Below are 26,448 nucleotides of genomic sequence, written 5' to 3'. Positions count from 1 at the left end.
GATAGTCTGTACCTAGAGGAAGGAATATTCTATTATAGCCAAGGATTTATCTGCGCTCCTGGAATGTCAAGGTTATGGGATAGAACAAACAAAAGTAACAAGGAAACGAGATGACGGGGAGACCATAGGAGGCCCTGTAGTTCATGGTTCTTCAGTTTCCACCCACAATACTGACTCAGCCTGGCATGGACTAGAGTGACTAGTGTGTGTACAGCGCCGCGGAGTATGTAGGAGTCATATGTAACGGGATGATGATATACACTCACCGGCCACTTTATTAGGTACACCATGCTAGTAAAGGGTTGGACCCCCTTTTGCCTTCAGAACTGCCTCAATTCTTCGTGGCATAGATACAACAAGGTGCTGGAAGCATTCCTCAGAGATTTTGGTTCATATTGACATGATGGCATCACACAGTTGCCGCAGATTTGTCGGCTGCACATCCATGATGCGAATCTCCCGTTCCACCACATCCCAAAGATGCTCCTCTATTGGATTGAGATCTGGTGACTGTGGAGGCCATTGGAGTACAGTGAACTCATTGTCATGTTCAAGAAACCAGTCTGAGATGATTCCAGCTTTATGACATGGCATTGCATTATCCTGCTGAAAGTAGCCATCAGATGTTGGGTACATTGTGGTCATAAAGGGATGGACATGGTCAGCAACAATACTCAGGTAGGCTTTGGCGTTGCAGCGATGCTCAATTGGTACCAAGGGGCCCAAAGAGTGCCAAGAAAATATTCCCCACACCATGACACCACCACCACCAGCCTGAACCGTTACCGATACAAGGCAGGATGGATCCATGCTTTCATGTTGTTGACGCCAAATTCTGACCCTACCATCCGAATGTCGCAGCAGAAATCGAGACTCATCAGACCAGGCAACGTTTTTCCAATCTTCAATTGTCCAATTTGGATGAGCTTGTGCAAATTGTAGCCTCAGTTTCCTGTTCTTAGCTGAAAGGAGTGGCACCCGGTGTGGTCTTCTGCTGCTGTAGCCCATCTGCCTCAAAGTGCGACGTACTGTGCGTTCAGAGATGCTCTTCTGGCTACCTTGGTTGTAACGGGTGGCTATTTGAGTCACTGTTGCCTTTCTATCAGCTCGAACCAGTCTGGCCATTCTCCTCTGACCTCTGGCATCAACAACGCATTTCCGCCCACAGAACTGCCACTCACTGGATGTTTTTTCTTTTTCGGACCATTCTCTGTAAACCCTAGAGATGGTTGTGCGTGAAAATGCCAGTAGATCAGCAGTTTCTGAAATACTCAGACCAGCCCTTCTGGCACCAACAACCATGCCACGTTCAAAGGCACTCAAATCACCTTTCTTCCACATACTGATGCTCGGTTTGAACTGCAGGAGATTGTCTTGACCATGTCTACATGCCTAAATGCACTGACTCGCCGCCATGTGATTGGCTGATTAGAAATTAAGTGTTAACGAGCAGTTGGACAGGTGTACCTAATAAAGTGGCCGGTGAGTGTATATATGAACTAGGACAGAGGTAACATGGAAACCAAGACTGAGAGCGCATAGGAATTAGGAGTGTAAGGACCATCTTATGGTCAGAAAGCCAGAGGATCCTCCAATGAGATCAGACTGGATGGTCCAGCACAAGACACCCAAATATAAGGGGTCCTCTAGTCTCGTTCCTAGGGATTGTCGGAGGGTGGGCCCCAAGAATATTTGGAGTTCTAATAACAACCCCCACCAGTACCACCCCTTATCATTAGGAAGTCTAGTCAGTATATCAGGCATCCAAACTATCAAAGGTGAGGACTAGAGGAAAAAGTCCAACTGTGCCGGAATCAGCGGAGCGTCGCCTATTATGGGGTGTAAAGAGCCCAAGTTTGGGGAGGTGGTGAAAGGTCTTCTAAGACACAAAACAGGAGGAAATCCACTTTTTGTATTTTAGCTGCCGACACCATCTCCTTCGTTACCTGGGATAACCTCGGACGCGCTCACCCTACTGACACGGTTTACGACTTCGGTGGTGTATTTTTGGTAACCTGCCAGGAGCACCGTCCATGTAAACTGCTACAAATCCATTGTGAGCCGCACTTGTCCTGCACTTCTGTCTCTCGCTGATGCAGTTTATTGATTCTCTGTAAACGCTATAACAGCCCCAAGAATAGGAATAAATCTGTAGGCGGAACGTGACCCACATGGTAAACCTCATTACCCCGAGAACGCCACTCATTATGTCCTGTTCTACGCGTTTTGGGTATGCCCACAAACAATTAGAGAGACGGCGTCTATTATACAGTTACCGGCGGGTCACAAGACATTACACAAGTACTGTTTTTGTATCTAATCCTATAACGCACAACGTCATCTCGGATACAGCGCCCTCCAGCCTGTCACTATTACAATGGCTGGTAAGTCGTAAGTGGAGATAATAAGACTCTAGATGTGGCGGCTTATTATGGAGAGAATGGTCAGAAATATAAGTGTATATAGAGTGGCCCTCCTCCATGTCTTAAAGGGGGAGTCTATCTTGAATTGTAATTGCATATATATATATATATATATATATATATATATATATATATACACCGGTATTTTCTTTAGGTGAGTGTTCTGTCTTGGAGGAATGTGTCTCATCAGGACATAAGATGTGTTATTTACCCTTCTTATCACATCAAAGGAACCCAAGTGTCTCCCAAGTGTTTCTTACAGATGCTAACTAGTAGCGGAGACAATAGTTCTCACCCCGCAGGGTGCCAGACCCCCTGGTAGAAACCATTGTTTATTCCCATGTGACTAGGAGGGTCTTTGATCAGGAAGGTGATACTGTGTCCTCAAATCTGGGTGGGCAAGTGAAGACTTGAGGTCAGACTTGTTGGAGTAAGACGCACAGAGTGGACATATTTAGATCTGAAGGTTTGTATGGGCTCCACGTTTGGTAACTATAACATTATTGTACTAAATTATAGGATATTCTAATTATATCAGATTAATATGATCGTTGTTTATTAACCCCTTCCTACTGCAGGTATGTTTAGATTTTTGGTTTTAACTCCCTGCCTTCCAAACAAAAGCCATTGCTTATTTTTTGTATCAGGGTTTCGTGTCTGCAGGACAAGTTGTACTTTGTAATGGTAGCCTTTAATATTCTGTGCAATGTGCTGAGAAGAATGGGGTAGAATTACAGAAAAACTGACTCTCTTACACACTAGGTTTTTACGATGTACGCTGTGGTGCTAAGATGGCATGTTATTTGGATTCTGTGGGTCGGTCTGATTACAGGGATACCAAACTTCTATAGTTAGTGTTGCATTTTAATAACTTAAAAAAAAAAATGCCAAAATTCCAAAAATTCTTGAGGTTTCCTTATTCGGACATCCATAAGTTGTTTTTTTTTGTTGTTGTTGTTTTTTTATATTTCAGTGTATGGGACTGAATAACAGATCTTTTAGTCAGATCAGGTGGACTTGTCTGATGTTTTGATAGGTTTTATGTACGCCAGTTTTTTTTTATGTTTCACTTCCCATAAAAATTTGGTACGGCTCTTTTTGATTTGTTTTTTTATTGCCACGGTGTATGGAATTATTTTTTTTTAAAATATTATTTTGTGTATTAGGTTTGTAGACTGGTTATTTTTGGACGAAGGGATACCTAATGTTGGGGTCTAGGGAATGGGAGGCGATTTGAACTCCTGCTTTTTAAAAAATTTTATATATATATTTTTAGACCACCGATCACCAATATAATGTACTGCACTCCTAATGCAATGTAAAATCCATAGACTTCTATTACAGGGATAAAGGGATATCTGGGGAGTGGTAAAGTTTAACAGGGCATACCCTGCACCAATATATATATATATATATATATATATATATATATATATATATATATATATATATACACACACACATACACACACACACACACACACACACAGGTCTCTTGGAACCCTGAGGATTAGCTTTGCAGAGTGTAGCAGGGGTGTTGCATTTTTTGTGTACACCCCCTTCCCCCCTGCTGGTGCTCTGGCTCCCTGCTGCATGTCCCTGTGCAAATCTAATCTTTTTTGCTGGAGTGCTTCCTTAGCAATTCAATTAAGAGATTACAATCTAGGAGGAAATAAAGACCCCAAGGCAGGAATGTTTGTATTAGAAGATTCAGCCATATAGCAAAGTACATACAAAGCTGCACAGCCTGTATAGGTGAATGCACTGATATAGGGTGCAAGGTGTGTGTGAGAGGGTGGGGAGGGGTGTGGGGTTGGGTATTGACCCTGTTGATTTTCAATCTTAAAGACAGGTTAGGGTCCACTGAATCATATAGCATTTTCCTCTTGTGATTCGCTGCCTCTGTGGCTGAGAAATCACGGTTGTTGCACATGAGCTCTTTGGAGCAATGAGGGGGCCTTCATTGCTCCAAAATGTAGCAACGCCCACATTGTTCCAAGATCTCATTTGCATGTTGACAAAAATGGAGAGCGTGATACACAAGGGGGAAAACGGTTTGATTCCAGTGACCCTGACCTATGATATGCTGTGAAAACTGGAAATCCACATAAGAAATCTGAAGCGATCCATCACGTTTCTGCAACAGATTTTCTTTAAAATCAGAGGCTAATTTCTGAGCAGGTCTTAACAGGCTCCAATTCTGTAATAGATCTGAAGCTGCAGTCACGGGGTACATACAATTCAGTTTCACTGTTCTCCCCTATCTCTGGCCTTGGTGTAAATACCGCCATCCACAAAATGGGTGGTGGGCTTTAGTAGGGGTTTCCTCTACTTGTCTCTAAATCAGTCCGTTCTCATTTTTTCCAGAAGTGATCTTGGCTGGACAGGGAGTCCTGCAGCAAAATCATCCTGGACTCTCAGAAAAGGGGAAGAAGAGGTGAAACGGCCCAAAGTGTGCAACCCTGAGAGGGGGCATCGAAGTAAGTGCTACAACCAATATCTACTGTATGATGGCGCTGCGTCAAATATCTACTGTATGATGGCATGTCGCTAAGATGTGATCACTTTAGGACATGAGGGGTGTAAATGAGAAAGGCACTGCCCCACTGGGGTGTAGGGTAGGGGGTAAATGTTATCACTGGTTGTCTTGACCACTGGGACCACCAGAGATCACAAGAATAGGGCCTACAGGTGCCCCACGTACATGTAGTGGTGCTGTACAAACATGGCCACCACTCCAATCACTCCGACGGGACTGTGAGTCTGCAGTAGACGTGTATGGAGTCCAGTGGTGTGGTGGCCAACTTGCAGTCCGTGAGACTCTCACTGATCAAACCTTCATGGCAAATCCTTATGGCAACAGGACTACTACATGCTAATAGAAAACGGAGCTGTAATACCTACAATAAATCGTCATTGGACACTACAACTTTTTCTTGCCTAACTAGTCTTTTTCTTTCCACAGAATGGCTTCAGCAGGGAGCCTACCCCCTTATGGGATTTATACATTCAACTGGTCACGAAGCCGGATTCTACGTGTGGACCTCAATGGGATGGAGGCGACAGCAGAAGCGGATCCTTGTTCGTTCTACACCATCCTGAATGTGTGTCCAGCAGACGTCCGCCTGGGAGAGGAGATCAAAATTTCTCTAGATAACGGAAAGACTAAAGTGAGCGCCTTGGTCGTCGAAGACCCAATTCACATTAACAGCAAAGCAACCTCCGGCCAAATCATCTACGTAAGAGCCTCCTCGAAAATCGTCATCGGATGGAAGCAACTTCACGATTTGGATTTGATGAAGGAATATGCAAATGGGCGTTATCTGACCGAAGTCCCCCCTGTAGTAATAAAGGGAGCCAAAGATCCCAAATATTTTCATGTGGCCCATTTAACTGGGTATCTGCTGCCAGAAGCAATAAGTCTGATGGGTTATTGGCAGAGATACGGGTACCTTGAGAAATGTGAGAGCGTCTGTAATGCCCGTTTAACACTTGACAGAAGAATTAACGGAAATATCGAATTTCTATTTGACTATGTGAATCTAAATTATTATGCAGAGAAGGATCCTCCTCACCCACGGGAAAACTCAGTGAACGCCATTGAGTCTATTACCCTGGCGAAATATTATTCAGTTATTAATCTTTACTACGCGGAATTGGAAATCCCTCTCGACACGTACACCAAGTACAAAACCGCCTTCGATTTCCTAGGCAAGCAATACGTCTGGAACAGGCTGCCGACGGACTATCACAATAGAAACACTAGACTTTGCGAAGCTGTAGAGAAGATCCTTGATAAGTTACCTCACAACATGAGCAAACGGGTGACCTTCTACGTAGACACTATTTTAATCTCTGCAGATACCAAGGAGGAGTGCGACATATTTACGGAGAAGCTAATCCAGCATCTGGAGGACAATCGCTTTCGGGTCCGCGCTACACAGCGTCAGATCAGCAAACCTAAGGTGGACTTCATAGATAGAGAAGTTAATGAAGATGGAGTTACACTGAGCAAGGATTATTTGGAAAAAGTGAAGAACACAGTGACCTCTCCTGAAAATGTATCACAGCTACGATCAACCCTTCGCGTTCTGATTAAGGCAAAAGATTACACTCCGGGGTACGAACTTCTCAGTAGCAGCTTACAGGAACTAGCCAGAGAAAAAGAACTTTACTGGGACGACGACGACGAGGAGACATTGAATCGTTTGAAGGCTCTTGTTATGGTCCAAAGATTCTTGGTTCCTGCCTTGGCCGAAAACGAGCCCTGTACCGTCCAGATATTTATCATGCAAAGAACCTGGATGGCGCAGATCTTAAATAGAGCGGGGAAAACCTATCGCTTTAGGAGCGGTGAACTTGCAAGTATCAGGAGGACGGAAACCTTTACCACTAAAGAACTCAAAGCCATGACAGGAGTTTGGACTACATACAGGGACATTCTGAAAGATAGAGATGTAGAATGGGAGGTGCAGAGTCCGGACATTGCGAGGTGTAAGAACAACATTTACAGGATTGCACGGAATCAACTCAAGCTGGATTTCCTCAAGTCTGAGAGGTTCAAGATCAAGGTGGTCAAGGCAGAGGGCCGTGAACCACCGATTCCATGGTCAGAAGTTCAATGAAGGCCCCATCTACAATACAACTCGTATCAAAACCAAAATCGCCAGTTTCCATTTTCACTGATTTTTTTTTTCACATTTGGGCCTAAATATACAGAGTTTGTCTTTCACCAATTACAATTCTATACAAAACATTCATTTTCTACAAGATTTCAGTTTGCGCTTCATGATATTTAATGGCGCCACCTCTCGCTCAGGGGTTAATACTCTCCGGTAGCATTTTGTAGGTTTCTTATTATCAATACCAATACAGTAGTCTTTGGGAATGGCCAGGGTTTATAATAGTTCACCCTCTCCCATAATCGTGTTTTGGCCCATGGGGTTTCCAGCCAAATTCCCCCATCTTTTTGCTTACTGCACCACGCCACCATCTCCATGAAAACCTACCAAAATACAGTCCTCGAACATCAGGTCAACACCGCTCACTCCTACGTCCCCACACTCTGGAAATTCCTTACCTACCATTGTGACCCCAGAAGGTCAAAGAGAATGGGGCGTTTCACCAAATTCCTCAAAAATACCTGCAATGTTTTTGTCTTGGTCTTGACAATGGTTTCCCTTTTGTGGTCCTGAGGCCTACTGAAACCTACCAGAGAAGCCTTAAAAGTCAGAGACTCATTGACCGTCTGGCCCGTATCATTTTCTTTTTACCATATAAATGTGTGTTGTTGTTGTTTTTGTTTTTTTTTTGGGGGGGAGGGGGTTCTGAGTTTGACACTCTTTAGTCCTGGAAAAGGCCTTCATCTGGTTGCTGAGACTTCACATTTATAACCCCTACCCCACAGTATTTATCCTCCGTTCCAAGTATTTTTGCTTTTAGGCATTGGGTTTCCTTATATGTATTATCTTATATGGTGTGTACTACCCCCTTCAGTTTTTGTGTAAAAAAAAAAAAAAAAAAACATTTTCTTTGTTGTTTGTTTTATACTATATTAATGTGTGTGTTTAGCGTGTGTATGGAATCGTACAGAGTTTTCCTCTTGTGAATCGCTGCCTCCTTTGCTGAGATATCACTTTCACTGCAAATGAGCTCTTTGGAGCGATGAGGACGCTGTCATTGCTCCAAAGAGGTAAGTTGCAACGCCTTCATTGCTCCAAGATCTCATTTGCATATTGACAAAAACAGAGATCTCTTGGCAATGGAGACAGTGATTCACAAGGGGAAAACCGTTTAATTCCAGTGACCCTGACCTACGTGTGAAGGATCTCTCCTTACCAAGCCGCCTGGCGCACCTGCGATCACCTTTCTTACGTTCCACTCACACCCCGTGGTGTCTGATTTCATAAGATAAGATTAAATGAGCTTTATAAATTTTATATATAGTTATTAAGCCAAATGGGTCGGAACTAGCCACAGAATTATATATTAGTGGATCTCAAGCAAATACAGGTAAAAGTACAATACAGAAAATACAATGGGAATAAAAGATTAGAAAAGTATAATACCAAACAAAGTTGTGGTCTGGTTCGCTGGAGCCTCAGTCCTATTCCTCAGGGAGATTACTTATGTCAGTCAAAAAGCCAGTGTCCTCTATGTGCCACCCCAGAGTCAGAACTCTCCTTGCAGCCCCTTTGCTAAGTGACCAAGGATCTAGATCTGCCTTGCAGTGAAAGGCTGGTGTCTAACCATACCCCCCTCCCATAGTCCACTGCAGGATCTGGGGAAAGAGGGGTGTTTTCATGGCTGGCGTAAAGCTGTGTCTAGGGTTCAACGGAGGGTCATTAGCAAAGTCTCTCCCTCCAAGGACATTTGCCATCCAGGGGCAATAAACTGGCTGGCTAGAAAGGCCAATCTCCTAAGGTATACACATAAAACCACTGGAGTGAATTGACCACCATTGTAAACACAACATTCCTATAGCTACGTGTAGGACTGATACCAACAAGGAATAAAACATAACGGAGGGTCTTCATCACACTATATGCTGGGAAAACTGAAAATCCACCTAACGCTGGGTTCACCCCTGCATCGGGGTTTCGGTTCGGTGGCGGGGAGGGGGGCCGCTTGAGGATTCTCTGAACAGAAACCAAATCCACTTAAGGCCGGGGCCCCACGGGACGTAAACGCCACGATGTGTCTCCATTGCGGGAAAAATCGCGGCATTTTACAGTGCAAGCAAACAGGATGGGATTCATGCGAAGCCGTTGCGGCTTTGCAAATCGCTGCATGTCAATTATATCTATGGAAACGCCGGCGGCTTTCCCGTAGATATAATGGGAAGAGAAAGTCCCCAGAGGAAAACTCTGAACTTTCTCTTAAAAGCGCTGCGGAAAGAACCGCAATGTGTTCACGCAACGCTTTAGCACTGTGATTACGGCCCGTGGGGCCTTAGCCTAAAGTGGTTACCTGCAGAAAGCCGCGCACCCCAGAGACTATAATAGGGTCCGCTTTTCTCTCTGTATTTTTCAAACGGAATGGGAAACAGAAACCCCAGCGGAGACCGGGCACCGGTATGAACCTAGCCCTAGAAATCCGAAGCGATCCGCCAGTTTTCTGCAACAGATTTTCTTTAAAATCAGAGGATGATAATTTCTGAACTTGTCTGAACATGCTCCAATCCTGTAATAGACATGAAGCTGCAGTCACTGGGTACACGGACTTTCAGTTTCACTGTTCTCTCCTATCTCTGGCCTTGGTGTATACACAGCCCTCCCCTAAGGGGGTGGTGGACTCCGCAGAGTGGGGTGGGGTAGGGGATTTCCTCTACTTGTCTATAAATTTAACAGTCTGTTATTTTGTCAGAAGTTATCTTAGCTGTACAGAGACCTGCAGGAGGAGCGGGATAAGATATAGCACAGCCTTCAGAAAATCATCCTAGGACTGCCAGAAAAGAGGAAGAAGAGGTGAAACTGGCGGAGGGTGCAACCCTGAGACGGGACATCGAAGTAAGTGCTGCAGCAAATATCTACTGTATGATAGCGCCGCTGCAAATATCTACTGTATGATGGCACCGCTGAAAATATGTACTGTATGATGGCGCCACAGCAAATATCTACTGTATGATGGCGCCGCTGCAAATATCTACTGTATGATGGCACCGCGGTAAACATCTACTGTATGATGGCACTGCAGCAAATATGTACTGTATGATGGTGCTGCAGCAAATATCTAATGTATGATGGTGCTGCAGCAAATATCTAATGTATGATTGCGTTGCATAGCGAATGTAGTGGAAATCTTCTCCTTGTGCCAAAAATCCACACAAACTACATATGTCGCAATGCATAGTGTATGTGATAGGTATGGTCTGGAATCCTCATTGGAAATCTTCCATATCTAATCGTGGCCTTACAGCTCTACCTGACCCCTAGTCAGAATTTTATAGGAACTGCTATGGAATTGAAATGGTTAAAAAGGGTTTTCAGGCATTAAGAATCTCAGCTGACCATTTATTTATTTTTATACTAAACATGCTTTTTGCGATCTCGAAACTACTGCTCTCCGGCGGGGTGACAACTCTTAGCATGCCCTGATCGTTGTTGTCGGCACATGCTAGGAGTTTCGGTTTTGTAAAAGCTGCAGACTTGCACAGTGGAGATGGCCACCTTCCAAGATGCTGAGAAGAAGCGTCCTGCTTGATCTTTCTGTGGACTCCATTGTACGAGGCTCGGGCTGAGGCCTGGTTCACATCTCCGTTCGAGAAGTCAGCTTGGGGACCCTGCGAACGGAAACCTATACGCATTAAAAAGCAAAATCGGTGAGCAATGAAACTACATGGACCCCATTACAGTCTATGGTTCGTGTGGTTTCTTAGCTAACCGCTTTTTAATGCGTATAGGTTTCCGTTCGGGGGGGTCCCAAGCGGACTCACCGAACAGAATACCGAATGGACATGTGAACCAGGTCACAGTTTTAGTTTACTATATCAATAGTTGTGCTCACACATCCAGGAACAATGACTGATTTATTTCATCGATATTAGTGCTGAGTTGTCTAAAACCACAGACATGACAATATGGCGTCCCGAACCGTAAGATAATGTTATCAGAAATCAATATTCAGCAGGACCTTGGCTGCCATATAACAGATGGACTTCAGCTGCCATATAATAGAAGAACTCTTTGATACGGGTAAATTTTACTTGTTTGATTAAATACAGTCCTATGAAAAAGTTTGGGCACCCCTATTAATCTTAATAATTTTTAGTTCTAAATATTTTGGTGTTTGCAGCAGCCATTTCAGTTTGATATATCTAATAACTGATGGACACAGTAATATTTCAGGATTGAAATGAGGTTTATTGTACTAACAGAAAATGTGCAATATGCATTAAACCAAAATTTGACCGGTGCAAAAGTATGGGCACCTCAACAGAAAAGTGACATTAATATTTAGTAGATCCTCCTTTTGGAAAGATAACAGCCTCTAGTCGCTTCCTGTAGCTTTTAATCAGTTCCTGGATCCTGGATGAAGGTATTTTGGACCATTCCTCTTTACAAAACAATTCAAGTTCAGTTAAGTTTGATGGTCGCCGAGCATGGACAGCCCGCTCTCAAATGATCTGAAAACAAAGATTGCTCAACATAGTTGTTCAGGGGAAGGATACAAAAAGTTGTCTCAGAGATTTAACCTGTCAGTTTCCACAGTGAGGAACATAGTAAGGAAATGGAAGACCACAGGGACAGTTCTTGTTAAACCCTGATGTGGCAGGCCAAGAAAAATATCAGAAAGGCAGAGAAGAAGAATGGTGAGAACAGTCAAGGACAATCCACAGACACCTCCAAAGAGCTGCAGCATCATCTTGCTGCAGATGGTGTCACTGTGCATCGGTCAACAACACAGCGCACTTTGCACAAGGAGAAGCTGTATGGGAGAGTGATGAGAAAGAAGCCGTTTCTGCAAGCACGCCACAAACAGAGTCGCCAGAGGTATGAAAAAGCACATTTGGACAAGGCAGCTTCATTTTGGAAGAAGATCCTGTGGTCTGATGAAACAAAGATTGAGTTGTTTGGTCATACAAAAAGGCGTTATGCATGGCGTCCAAAGCAAGAAAAACACTTGCTACCCACTGTAAAATTTGGTGGAGGTTCCATCATGCTTTGGGGCTGTGTGGCCAATGCCGGCACCGGGAATCTTGTTAAAGTTGAGGGTCGCATGGATTCCACTCAGTATCAGCAGATTCTTGAGAATAATGTTCAAGAATCAGTGACGAAGTTGAAGTTACGCCGGGGATGAATATTTCAGCAAGACAATGATCCAAAACACCGCTCCAAATCGACTCAGGTATTCATGCAGAGGAACAATTACAATGTTCTGGAATGGCCATCCCAGTCCCCAGACCTGAATATCATTGAACATCTGTGGGATGATTTGAAGCGGGCTGTCCATGCTCGGCGACCATCAAACTTAACTGAACTTGAATTGTTTTGTAAAGAGGAATGGTCCAAAATCCCTTCATCCAGGATCCAGGAACTGATTAAAAGCTACAGGAAGCGACTAGAGGCTGTTATCTTTGCAAAAGGAGGATCCACTAAATATTAATGTCACTTTTCTGTTGAGGTGCCCATACTTTTGCACCAGTCAAATTTTGGTTTAATGCATATTGCACATTTTCTGTTAGTACAATAAACCTCATTTCAATCCTGAAATATTACTGTGTCCATTAGTTATTAGATATATCAAACTGAAATGGCTGTTGCAAACACCAAAATATTTAGAACTAAAAATGATTAAGATTAATAGGGGTGCCCAAACTTTTTCATAGGACTGTATATACGCGCCCACTCCAGGGTGTATATAAGGAGATGATCTGCACAATAAAATACGCCTTTTTTAAAAATTAAGATTGTGAGCCCCATATAGGGATCACAATGTACTTTTTTTCCCCCCTATCAATATGTCTTTGTAGAATGGGAGGAAATCCACACAAACACGGGGAGAACATACAAACTCCTTGCAGAGGTTGCTCCTGGCAGGATTCGAACCCAGGACTCCAGTGCTGCAAGGCTGCAGTGCTAACCACTGGGCCACCATGTTGCCCCAATAAAATATACCTTTACCCACATTCATCCTGACTGTGTTGACTGCATCCGGCTAGCTAGAGCCCCCCTCTCTAATCTGGCTACCATCCCATATACTTATCGGTCCCATTGAGACCAACCCAATATATTGCATCTGGGCCGTATCAGCCGGCAAAGCTGCGGCGAAAAAACAAACCTCTGGTTCGGCCTTTTGCCGCAGGTATATCAGGAACGTATTTTGAAGCGAAATCGGACACAGAAGACTTCCTCAAATTTCTCTTTTTGAAAGACCCTTTGAAAATTCCCAATTTTCTCTTAAAAGGGATGGAGGTGTCCTATTAGAAGAACAAAACAAGGGACTCGACAAGGGCATGATAGCATGTCGCTAAAATGTGAACACTTTAGGACATTAGGGGTGTGAACCTCTGCTTGCGAACGGGCGTGCTGCTGTGCATGCATAGGGTAGGGGGTAAATGTATTATCACTGGGTGTCTGACTATTGGGACCACCAGAGATCACAAGAATACGGCCTACAGGTGCCCCACGTACATGTAGTGATGCTGTACACTCATGGCCACCACTCCAATCACTTCTACGGGACGGTGAGTCTGCAGTAGACGTGTATGGAGTCCAATGGAGTGGTGGCCACCCTTCCAGTCTGTGGGACTTGCAATGATCAAACATTCATGGCAAATCCTTAAGATGGTAAAACAACTACTACAGGCTAATAGGACTATTGGAGTGGCTGGGACGGAGCTGCAATACCCGACGCAATCTTTAGTGTAGAGGGGCACGGATTCTAGAAAACCCCTAGACAACCTTTTCTGAACCCAAAACAATCTTCAGTAGACACTACAACTTTTTCTTGCCTAACTAGTCTTTTATTTTCCACAGAATGCCTGAAGCAAGGAACCACCACACTAATGGGATTTATACCGTCAACCCGTCCCCCGAGGACCAGTATGTGAACATCAATGGGATGGTGGTGATCGCAAAAGCAGATCCTTGTTCGTTCTACACCATCCTGAACAAGTATCCAGCAGACGCCTGCCTGGGAGAGGAGATAAAAATTTCTCTAAATAACGGAAAGAGTATAGAGCGAGGCAGGGCTATCGAAGGACCGATTTATATTGACGGCAAAGAAACCTCCGGACAAATCGTACATGTAGGAACCTCCCCGAAAAACATAATAGGATGGAAGCAACTTCATGATCTGGATTGGATGAAGGAATACACAAATGGGAATTATGTGACCGATGTCCCCCCTGTATTAATAAAGGGGGCCAATGATCCCAAAAGTGTTCGCCGGTCCTATTTAAATTATATGCTGGAAGATGCCAAAAGGGTTATGAATAGTTGGCTGAGAGAGGGCTACATTGAGATGTGTGATAGTGTCTATAATTCCAGAGTATCACTTGGCCAAAAACGGAACAAAAAAGTCAACATAAGATTTCACTTTAAGAATCTGAATTCAGCTTCGGAGAAGGAGCCTTCCCACCCGAGGGAGAAGATACCAGAGACCACTGAATCTATTACCCTGGGGAAGTATTATTCATTTTTTAAGCTTTTCTATGGAGAATTGCAAATCCCTCTCGACACGTACACCAAGTACAAAACCGCCTTCGATTTCCGAGGCAAGCAATATGTCTGGAACAGGCTGCCGGGAAACTTTCAAAATAAAAACACTAGACTTTGTGATGCTCTACAGAAGGTACTTGATAAGTTACCTCACAACATGAGCAAACGTGTGACCTTCTACGTAGATACCATTTTATTATCTGCAGATACCAAGGAGGAGTGCGACAAATTCACCAAGAAGCTATTGGAGCATCTGGAGGACCACAGCTTTCGGGTCCGCCACAGTCAGAGTCAGATCTGCAAACCTAAGGTGGTCTTTATAGGAAGGGAAATAAATGAGGAAGGAGTTGCACTGAGCAGGGAATTCATACACAAAGTGAAGAACATGGTGAAATCTCCTAGAAACATAAAAGAGCTGCAAACAATCCTTGGCCATCTGAATGAGGCAAAACAATACACTCCGGGGTACGACATTCTCAGTAGCAGCTTGTCAAAACTAACCAGACAAAGTGAATTTTATTGGGACGATGAACACGAGGATCTATTGAATCGTTTGAAGGCTCAAACTCTGGTCAAAAGACTCTTGGTTCCTGGCTTGGCCGAAAACGAGGCCTGCACCGTCCAGATATTTGTCAAGGATGGAGCCTGGATGGCGCGGATCTTAAATCGAGCGGGGAAAACCTATCGCTACAAGAGTGGTGTATTTGAAGGTCTCAAGAAGGAGGATAACTTTGCAACTCAAGAACTCAAAGCCATGAAAGAAGTTTGGAAAACACATGGGAAAATTCTGGAAAGCAGAGATGTCGAGTGGGAGGTGGAGAGTCCGGACATTGAGAAGTATAAGGATGACATTGACAGGGTTACAAATGGAAAACAACTCAAGCTGGATTTCCTCAAGTCTGAGAGGTGTAAGATCAAGATTGTCCAGGCGGATGCCTGTCAACCACCGACTCCATGGTCAGAGCTTCTATGAAGGCCCCATCTATTATACAACCAGTTTCACAGATTTATTTTTCACATTTGGGCCTAAATATATAGAGTTCATCTTTTAGCAATTACAATTATATACAAAACAGTTTGCGCTTCACGATATTTAATGGCGCCACCTCTCGCTCAGGGGTTAATACTCTCCGGTAGCATTTTGTAGGTTTCTTATTATCAATACCAATACAGTAGTCTTTGGGAATGGCCAGGGTTTATAATAGTTCACCCTCTCCCATAATCCTGTTTTGGCCCATGGGTTTTCCTGCCCAACTCCCTATCTTTTTGCTTACTGCACCATTCCACCATCTCCAAGAAAACCTACCAAAATACGATCCTCAAACATCAGGTCAACTCCGCTCACTCCCATGTCCCCACACTCTGGAAATCCCTTACCTACCATGGTGACCCCAGAAGGTCAAAGAGAATGGGGCGTTTCACCAAATTCCTCAAAAATACCCGCAGTGATTTTGTCTCAGCCTGGACCCCGTGGTTTCCCTTTCGTGGTCCTGAGGCCTACTGAGATCCCCTGGTGAGGCCCAGTCTCATATTCTGTTTCCCATATAAATGCGGGTTTTTGTTTGTTGGGCTTTTTTTTATACGGTTGATGCTCTTTAGTTCTGGCGAACGCCTTCTTACCGAGACCCCAGATTTATAAGTCCTACCCCACGCGGGTTTACACTATTAGTCCTCCGTTCCAAGTCTTTTGCTGTTGGGTATTGTGTTACGATTCATATATATGACTTTTCTTATATGTTGTATACTATACTTTCAGTTTTTGTAAAAAAAAAAAAAAAAAAAAGAAAAATGAAAAAAAAAAAACCAATTCTTCTTCTTTGTGGTTTATTTTATCGTCTGTACAAGATTATGGGGCGGCCATCTTGTCTGAGCGGATCAGATTTACAGCTGTCACGTAGAGATTAGAGATGAGCGAGTAGTATTCGATCGGATACCTTCCCGTCATAGGTATGCGTGTAAGCGGCTAAGCACCAAGGGGTTAAACGCATTGAATATTGCTTGGTGTTCAGCCACTTACACGCATACCTATGGCGGGGAGGTATTCGATCGATAAGATAAGAAACCTCAGCCCAACAAGTCACAGACGACTATAGGAGTGTTGTGGGCATGCTCTTTGACCTGCACAGGGACATAGAGGACAAGTTGAGCGTTTTTTGCCACCTATTATGAAAGCAAGACCTCTGATATAAAGCTGTGGGCAGATAAGACAGGATGACTTAGGGTATGTCTGCGAATATAGGATAACAATCAGACAGTATATTAATATAAGGTGTATCGGTTATAGTTGCTCCACTTAAGGTGGCCCAATATTTCTCTGCCAAAAGAGAGTAACGTGCGATAATTTACTATAAAGTTAGGTGGCTCGGTTCCAATATTATCACCTTGGAGCTTAGGAATCACTACTTCTAGCTCCTGCATAACCTGGCCCACATGATCAGGGACAGGGTACAGGTTTTAGATAAGGTGAAGGCGTTGATAGGTGAAGTGTTCAGATAGAGCCACGTATACTCACAGCACAATATTTTATTAAGAATCACGTATAATAAGTCAGCGAGATAGTAAACGGTTAACCACAATTTCCTTAGAGAATCAGAAAGCCACTTATCAGTTGCAGTAGACTGAATGCAGTACTACGGAATAACCACTAGAAGGAGCAGCAATACAGGAATCCAATCAGGCGACAGTCACTGAACAATGGCTAGTAAGTGCACCGAGCATGTGCTTCAAGTGCAACGCACCAGGCAGCTCTACGCCACGTAGTGAAGAGCGCCAAACACCTAATAACGTGAGATCAAAATCGTAAAGATTCAGAGCCTGCGCATCGGGTGGTCAGGGGTCTCTGTGCAAATGCAGAAAATTCTCCGCTTGATATTAACAAGAAATTAGATGCAAAATACCGCCTGAAAATAAAAGGTGTAGGTGTAAGAGCGAATAAATGCCACTACCGCCTAGGTCTACAGGAACAGATTTACATAAAATTACCAGAAATGAAGAGACCAAAAATCAACTCGAAGAAATAAAAAAAAATATGCTGAATATATTTTTATTTTTTCTTCATTTCCACGTCACTATATTTTCTTCTATTTTCACTCCGGCCAAATTTTGTAGGATTTTTTTTTTCTGCGCAGTCATCTCATTAACATCCCAGACGAAATTACAATAGAAGATAACACCTCTATAGAGAACACCACTGAGCCTTCATTACATCACTACGGACAATAGATGATGTCATAGCTGATCTCCCGCACAGATCATGTCTAGAAGACTCTCCCATAGACAGTGTGTCATCTCCAGACTATTGCTGCCTATGGCTATGATGCGGTTAACAGTGCAGAGGAGAAGTTAAGGCAAGATGGCCGCCCCTATCATGTAAAGAAAATAGAATTTAAAAAAAAATAAATAATAATCTACAATAAGAAATTAAGAACAGATTATAAAGAGTTAAAAGATTAAACCGGTTGATTTAAAAAATTAAAATAAATGGCGACATCTTTCCTCCGATATCAAAGCGCGAACAACGAGAAGAGATTATGAGGGATGAGGAGAGGTCGCCATGATAGCAGTGACCATTACAGATTGAGGAAACACAGCGGATGCCGTTCCCTGAAGTCGCTCATCCTTGACCTTTGCTCTATGACCTGAACGGCGGTCTAGGCCTTGACTTTAAAACCAACATATCACAGACACATCTGAAGGGCTCCCCTTTACAGAACTCCTTGGCAAAGTAGGTAAAGGGTTAAAATAAGCGAACCCTAAACCTAAGCCGACCACGGAATCGGGCTGCCAGGATCCCCAGCATTCAGGAACACACCTTTAAGGAAGTGTTCAAATTCAGTGCAGCGCCCCACAAGGAGAAACTAGGTATGACATGTTCTTTATTGAAATGAATGGTGTGTCCATATAATACGTGAACAGGCTTGGTCCTCCCAAAAGGAAAAAAAGAGAGTCACGTTCGTTGTTGCCGTTCGCTGCTCTGGTCATGACGTCATCAGGAAAGGATTGGTGGGGGTCTAACCTCTGGGACCACCACTGAGGGCCACAGCCTGGAGTCAGAGTCAGGGCCCCTTCGCTGTCTGTATACTGGGTATCCTAGTTCTACGCCATCATTTTATGACACAGGAATTCCAGTGGCGATGATTTTTACTGTACAATTTTATATTTTATGATGGACCCTTTTCCTCACCCCATATACTGTATTATGGCAGATATATCCCAGCACAGAGTATCTGGTCTAGAAAATATCTGCGGCGTGCCGATGGAGAGTGCAGAGGGGAAGCGAGAGTTAAAGATGGGGGCCCACTGGACAAAACCCCTGACCCCGTGTCACGTCACATGACTCCGGGGCCCCCCGTCAGTCATTTAATCTTTCTGGGAAGACAAAGAGACGCGTGCGCGAGGGTCCTCCCCGAATCGGAGGCGGTTACCACAGCAACCATTAGGAACAAGCCAGCCAGATACAAAGCAAAGGAATGGAGGAAATCCAAAATCAAACATCAACACCAACAGAGAGTCCTAGACAAACACGCCAAGATTAGCGCCGATACGGAGCAGCTTGGCCTGTGATCCCCGCAGCAATGTGAATTGTAAAACAAAAAAAATGGTTAAAAGGATTTTCTAGAATTAAAAAATGAACCAGAGGTAGAAAATGTGACAAAATAAAAAAATAACTTATATCGTGCCCTATAGGGATAATGTGTTGTCCATTGTAAAAGTACGGCTCAAAACTGCTGAGGCCATGGCTATATGTATAGTACCAGACCGCTGAGGCCATGGCTATATGTATAGTACCAGACCGCTGAGGCCATGGCTATATGTATGGTACCAGACCGCTGAGGCCATGGCTATATGTATAGTACCAGACCGCTGAGGCCATGGCTATATGTATAGTACCAGACCGCTGAGGCCATGGCCATATGTATAGTACCAGACCGCTGAGGCCATGGCTATATGTATAGTACCAGACCGCTGAGGCCATGGCTATATGTATAGTACCAGACCGCTGAGGCCATGGCTATATGTATAGTACCAGACCGCTGAGGCCATGGCTATATGTATAGTACCAGACCGCTGAGGCCATGGCTATATGTATAGTACCAGACCGCTGAGGCCATGCCCATATGTATAGTACCAGACCGCTGAGGCCATGGCCATATGTATAGTACCAGACCGCTGAGGCCATGGCCATATGTATAGTACCAGACCGCTGAGGCCATGGCTATATGTATAGTACCAAACCGCTGAGGCCATGGCTATATGTATAGTACCAAACCGCCGAGGCCATGGCTATATGTATAGTACCAAACCGCCGAGGCCATGGCTATATGTATAGTACCAAACCGCCGAGGCCATGGCTATATGTATAGTACCAGACCGCTGAGGCCATGGCTATATGTATAGTACCAGACCGCTGAGGCCATGGCTATATGTATAGTACCAGACCGCTGAGGCCATGGCTATATGTATAGTACCAGACCGCTGAGGCCATGGCTATATGTATAGTACCAGACCGCTGAGGCCATGGCTCTATGTATAGTACCAGACCGCTGAGGCCATGGCTATATAACACAAGACCACTGAGGCCATGGCTATATGTATAGTACCAGACCGCTGAGGCCATGGCTATATGTATAGTACCAGACCGCTGAGGCCATGGCTATATGTATGGTACCAGACCGCTGAGGCCATGGCTATATAACACAAGACCACTGAGGCCATGGCTATATGTATAGTACCAGACCGCTGAGGCCATGGCTATATGTATAGTACCAGACCGCTGAGGCCATGGCTATATGTATTGTACCAGACCGCTGAGGCCAGGCCTATATGTATAGTACCAGACCGCTGAGGCCATGGCTATATGTATGGTACCAGACCGCTGAGGCCATGGCTATATGTATAGTACCAGACCGCTGAGGCCATGGCTATATGTATAGTACCAGACCGCTGAGGCCATGGCTATATGTATAGTACCAGACCGCTGAGGCCATGGCTATATGTATAGTACCAGACCGCTGAGGCCATGGCTATATGTATAGTACCAGACCGCTGAGGCCATGGCTCTATGTATAGTACCAGACCGCTGAGGCCATGGCTATATGTATAGTACCAGACCGCTGAGGCCATGGCTACATGTATAGTACCAGACCGCTGAGGCCATGCGCATATGTATAGTACCAGACCGCTGAGGCCATGGCTATATGTATGGTACCAGACCGCTGAGGCCATGGCTATATGTATGGTACCAGACCGCTGAGGCCATGGCTATATGTATAGTACCAGACCGCTGAGGCCATGGCTATATGTATAGTACCAGACCGCTGAGGCCATGGCTATATGTATAGTACCAAACCGCTGAGGCCAGGCCTATATGTATAGTTACCAGACCGCTGAGGCCATGGCTCTATGTATAGTACCAGACCGCCGAGGCCATGGCTATATGTATAGTACCAGACCGCTGAGGCCATGGCTATATGTATAGTACCAGACCGCTGAGGCCATGCGCATATGTATAGTACCAGACCGCTGAGGCCATGGCTATATGTATAGTACCAGACCGCTGAGGCCATGGCTCTATGTATAGTACCAGACCGCTGAGGCCATGGCTATATGTATGGTACCAGACCGCTGAGGCCATGTCTATATGTATTGTACCAGACCGCTGAGGCCATGGCTATATGTATAGTACCAGACCGCTGAGGCCATGTCTATATGTAAAGTACAAGACCTCTGAGGCCATGGCTATATGTATAACACAAGACCACCGACGGCCATGTCTATATGTATAACACAAGATCTCATCATCATCCAGTCTGTCTGGGATGATAGGAAGAGACAGACAGATTGGACCAAGCCTACATCTACAGAAGATCAGCGCTTAGTTCTCCAAGATGGCGGCAGGAACAACCTCCCTGCCCAGTTCTGCCAAAAACTGTCTGCAAGTCCAGAGAAGAACTGATGGAAGGCAAAGGTCACACCAAATACTGATTCTAAAAATGAATTGACAAAATTAGACTATTAACCCTTCTACTTCTGAAAGCATTCTTAACTGCGCAGTATTTATATTATTTTATTTACACACCTGTCTAAAACTTTTGCACAGCACTGTATATACGTGAACGCAACCTTAGAATCCACTTCTACATGCCATAAATCAACTGCAAGGAATCCATTACCATGTAGGTGACCTGATTTTCTCGGTATTACCTGCCATGGTGTTGGACACGGCTGGAATATATCTGCGGGTAGCCTGCGGCAGGCCAGCGTGTAATGTGTAGGTGTAGATTTGCATCCCCGTAAGGGGGCTGTTTACTTCTAGTTAAATGTGGATTTGTTCCTTTTGACATCCTAATCTGCATATTCTCTACAGAATCCTGTTTATTTAATGCTCTCGCCAGTATGTTTTGCTCATGGTATTAGTAGTGGGCCGTCTCCGGGGACCCCCCTCATTTAGGTACACCGGCAGCGTGCCCTGATCTGCATTCACTGTGTAGAGAGAGAACTCGGTGCCAAGTTTTTATCATGAAACATATATGAGGCGAGCTTGTGATGTTTTATACAAAGCCGGCTGCATGAGGCCTGATCTTACAGAAGGAAAATGCTCGGGACAAGCAGACAGCTCCCACAGTCCGTCTTGTATTTGATGTCTGCCAGGCGGGCAATGCGGAGGGTGGACGGCAACTTCTGATTTCATTGGAGGTTTCATCTCATCTGCCAAAATGTTGTTTTCTCATCAAAACTTTCTTCGTGTTTTGAGTTTTACGCCTGGAGGGTTGTTGGATTTGTTGCGTTTCCGTTTGCCGCCGTGCAGGCGCTGTCCGCAGGATACAGGCCCAGGATACCGCGACCCGTACTCACAGAATACAAGCTGCTGTAGGAGTTTGCAGGGCCGACGTCGAGACTGTGATATCAGAGTATCAGAATACTTTATACTTAGAAAGTAATTTCTCAGACTTATCAACATTTCCAGCTTTAGTACTATAGGTGGTCCAAAGTTTACAACCCTAATAAGATGCTATACCGCACCTAAAAGAGCGCCACACCTGTACACAGGTTGTGCATGGTATTGCAGCTCAGCCCCAGTCAATTAAAGTGAATAATTCTCCATTTTCTGTATTAAAACCAGATAATGAATTAGATCCGTTTTTTCCTAATTGTACATTATTTTATATTATTTTCTGTACATGATTATGGGGCTGAGCTTCTCCTCTGATTTCTTACCGGCATTTAGTAATATTCTTTACAGCACAGTCATGGCCATAGGCAGCAGCCAACTCACTGAGGTCTATGAATGCAGGGAGGGGGAGGAGATAAGATGTTGTCACTAGTGGATGCAATGATTGGACAGTGGAGTTATCTATAGAGGTGTTCTCCTCTGTTGTAATCCTGTTTGTGATGAAAATGAGTTGACTGCTGCAAAGAACACCTCTACAGAATTGGCAAGTGGCAGTCTATTCTTAGACTTAGTGGTCAGAGTGAATATTGCAGAATATATTATATATATATATATATATATATAAAAAATAATATATATATATATATATATATATATATATATATATATATATATATATATATTATTTTTTTATTTTTTTTAAAGTAAGAAAACCCAGGAAGATAAAGCTGAAAAATTCCCCAAACTCCAATGATCAAATCCTTCTCCGCCTCAGTCTACATTTCCTTGTCCCTTGTTCAAGAAGAGGACACTTGTTTAGTGCGATTATCATGGTAGATTATCAGATTACTGCGGCCTTTCATGTAAATTTGGTTACTTCCCAAAATGATTCTACCCCAGACACAGCCATTGTTATAACATAAGGGTCCTGGTCTCCATAATCCCTGTAGAATCGTTGCACTTCTATGTGTCTAGCCAAGTCTACTGATCTAGTCATTGTAGGGAGAGATGCCAACCAAAACCACTCGAGGTTTTCCATGACGGCGACTCCGAGGGGGTTACTAGCCCATCACATTAGTCAGGACTATGTATCGAGGCTCTTGGATAAGGGTAACCAATGCCACCCAACGTACCAAGAATACTAAGTACTTACCTTACCATGAAAAGGATCAACAATGCAACAAAACCCAACAGATTTAATCAGAAGTCAATGGGATTCGATAAATTACGCTGGATCTGCCACGCCATGGATCCAGCACAGCGTCATGGCTGACTTTACGAACGTAACCCAACCTGACATAGAACATAACCCAATGTAGAAGGGTTTTGAGCTTTGTAACTAAACCGAGCTCCTTTTTTGATAATTTTTTGCAATACCATGTGAAGCCATAGTTAGCCAACATGGCCGCCCTCCTGCTGCAGCATTACATGATCCTCAGTTGCTCTTATGGTCACTGGGAAGTGAAGACATGTCAGATCATTGAAGAAGAAGCAGCAGCCATCTTTTCCCTGTGAAACTTAGTGTTCAAGTTTTACGTGAATATATTTTGGATCTTGAGTGTAACTCACCGGTAGGACAGCCCTCCTCATCCACACCGTTTTCACAGTCCCTCTCGCCATCGCACTTCCATGTGGCCGGGATACATTTATTGCTGAACTCTCCACAGCTAAACTTCTCGGCGGCGCACATCTGCTTCACTGCAAGAGAAAGTGATAAAAACTCTGAGGTCAAGATGAAAGAACAAAGCAAAGGATTGTTATAGGGATATATCCTTACCAGAGGCCTTACAAGTACCCATCAACCCAGGGGTGTAGGCAAGTGGTGAAAATGGGGGGCAAGAGCTCACCACACACAATATAATGCACTCCTTAGTGCCCCATACAATATATTGTCCTTTAAATGCCTCCTCGATGGCCCACACACAGTATAAGGCCCTTCAGGTGATATATTGCCCCTAAGTATAATGCCCCCTGTACAGTATGATGCCCCCCACGTGGTATAATGTCTCCACACGCCATATAATGTCCACAGCTCCAACTCAGTATAACGCTTTGCCCCAGCTCAGACCCCACACAATATGATGCCCATAGGCCCCCACATTATAATGCCCCCAGCTTACAATATCCTAGTATGCGGCCTAGGGTGTGGGTATACTTCTACCTACTAGCCAAACACTAATACGACCGACAGCTATTTCCCCCATTACTCTCAGAAGGAAAAGGAGAGTCAGTTCTGGTGACATCTTATCTCCTCAATAACCAAGGACTCTGCCATGCTGATATCCAACATGTCTGATCCTTTTCGCCCCCTACATCTGCCATCACGGTCACCCACATACATTAGACGGTTGGCCAGTCTTGCCATATTGGTCAGGTTTGGCTAACGTACATCTAATGTGTATCCCAGGCGTACTCTTTGACTTCCTCCGTTTCTTCGAAACCAGACATTACATGTAGCGAGGTTTCCCATTTTATGGACTAAATGTTATTTATGCACCGACAGTGACTATGTAGCGCTAGGAACAGGCAGAATTACACCGCGCCATGCTGTACCCTGCAGCCATGTAATTTAGTGCAATCTGTTCTATTGGTTTTTCGAGGAGGAATCAAACAGAGCTGAAAAGTCGCAAGGAAGGAAGAAGGAGAACAAAGAAGAAAAAGGACAAGTGGGTGAGAATGGTATTATATGGATTCTAAGACAGTCCATCCTATGCTAGAGGCAGGAGCACATTTCCACCCCATCAGGACCGGGAAAAGTGTCGTCATGTCATGAAATGCGAGTGTGAACATTAACCCGAAAGGTAATAATAAGAATATAGGTGACTCTTCTACACTACCAAAGAACATGGTGGCCCTACATAAAAGGTAATGAACTATAGAGTAGAGGACAAGGAAAAGGGCAAACAGATGGCTATCCTCACACGTAACAGGATTCAAGACAACAAGAACAAAGAATCCACTGGTTACGTGCATATTAACAGGCGGCCGTCCACTTTGTCTCATTAGAAGTATTTACTTGAGAAACTCAACCCAACCAACCATAGCGGATTTTACATTGGCTGCATCCAAGATTGGCAGCACCAGGCGACCCCAGGGAACGGGATGCTGAAGACACACACGAAGACCAGCCAAGCAATTACTTATCTAGTGGTTAAAACCAAGAAAGCTCCATTTAGGACGTACTGGTGCAGGACCAGAACAGACAAGACGTTCCTCAGAGGGATTATTAAGGAGAAAGGAATATCATAACAAGCGATGACATCACTGCTCATTACAGAGAACCTCTCGTAACGGGGCCGCTAAAAATATAGCCTGCTGTAACTCCGGAGCTCCTGGTCCATGGATTGTTCAGGCCTGCGTCTTGTCCAATATGCCAATGGACCGTTTCTTTAGTCTAGCTTGTAGGGCATTGAACCAGATGGTGAAAGTCTGGTAAGATGCTGGTCATTTGTATGCATTTAGGAGAAGGGATATTGGTGGTCTGACTCTCTAGACCTTGGTCATTACCCAAAATATTACTAGGCGTTACAATCACACCAGAGGATTCTGGTCATAAACAGTTTTTTCAAGATTAGTCTCCAGTAAGCTAGGACTACTACTACTACCACTACTACTATGACTACTACTATGACTACTACTACTACTACGACTACTATGACTACTACTACTACTACTACTACTACTACCTCTGCTACTACTACAACTACTACTAGGACTACCTCTGCTACTACTACTAGGACTAATACTACTAGGACTACTACTACTAGGACTACTAGTACGATGATGATTACTACTACTAAGACTACTACTACGACTACTAGGACTACCTCTGCTACTACTACAACTACTACTAGGACTACCTCTGCTACTACTACTAGGACTACTACTACTACTACTACTACTACTACTACTACTAGGACTAATACTACTAGGACTGCTACTACTACTACTACTACTAGGACTACTACTACTA

The 26,448-nt window shown here is 44.1% G+C and overlaps 1 protein-coding gene across 2 annotated transcripts in view; it reads right to left on the bottom strand.

Moving 5' to 3' along the window:
* The window catches only part of LRP8 (LDL receptor related protein 8), a 116,128-nt gene that overhangs the window by 17,687 nt on the left and 71,993 nt on the right, over window positions 1-26,448 (bottom strand). For both annotated transcript variants that reach the window (XM_075287859.1, XM_075287858.1), the window contains one exon: window positions 24,045-24,173. In XM_075287859.1, coding sequence (XP_075143960.1) covers window positions 24,045-24,173 — 129 coding nt within the window. The remainder of the gene's footprint in view (window positions 1-24,044; window positions 24,174-26,448) is intronic.

Source organism: Leptodactylus fuscus, chromosome 9 (assembly GCF_031893055.1).
Source record: "Leptodactylus fuscus isolate aLepFus1 chromosome 9, aLepFus1.hap2, whole genome shotgun sequence".
Lineage (NCBI taxonomy): Eukaryota > Metazoa > Chordata > Amphibia > Anura > Leptodactylidae > Leptodactylus > Leptodactylus fuscus.
The sequence above is the reverse complement of the archived record's forward strand: the minus strand, read 5'-3'. Positions and strand labels throughout refer to the sequence as shown.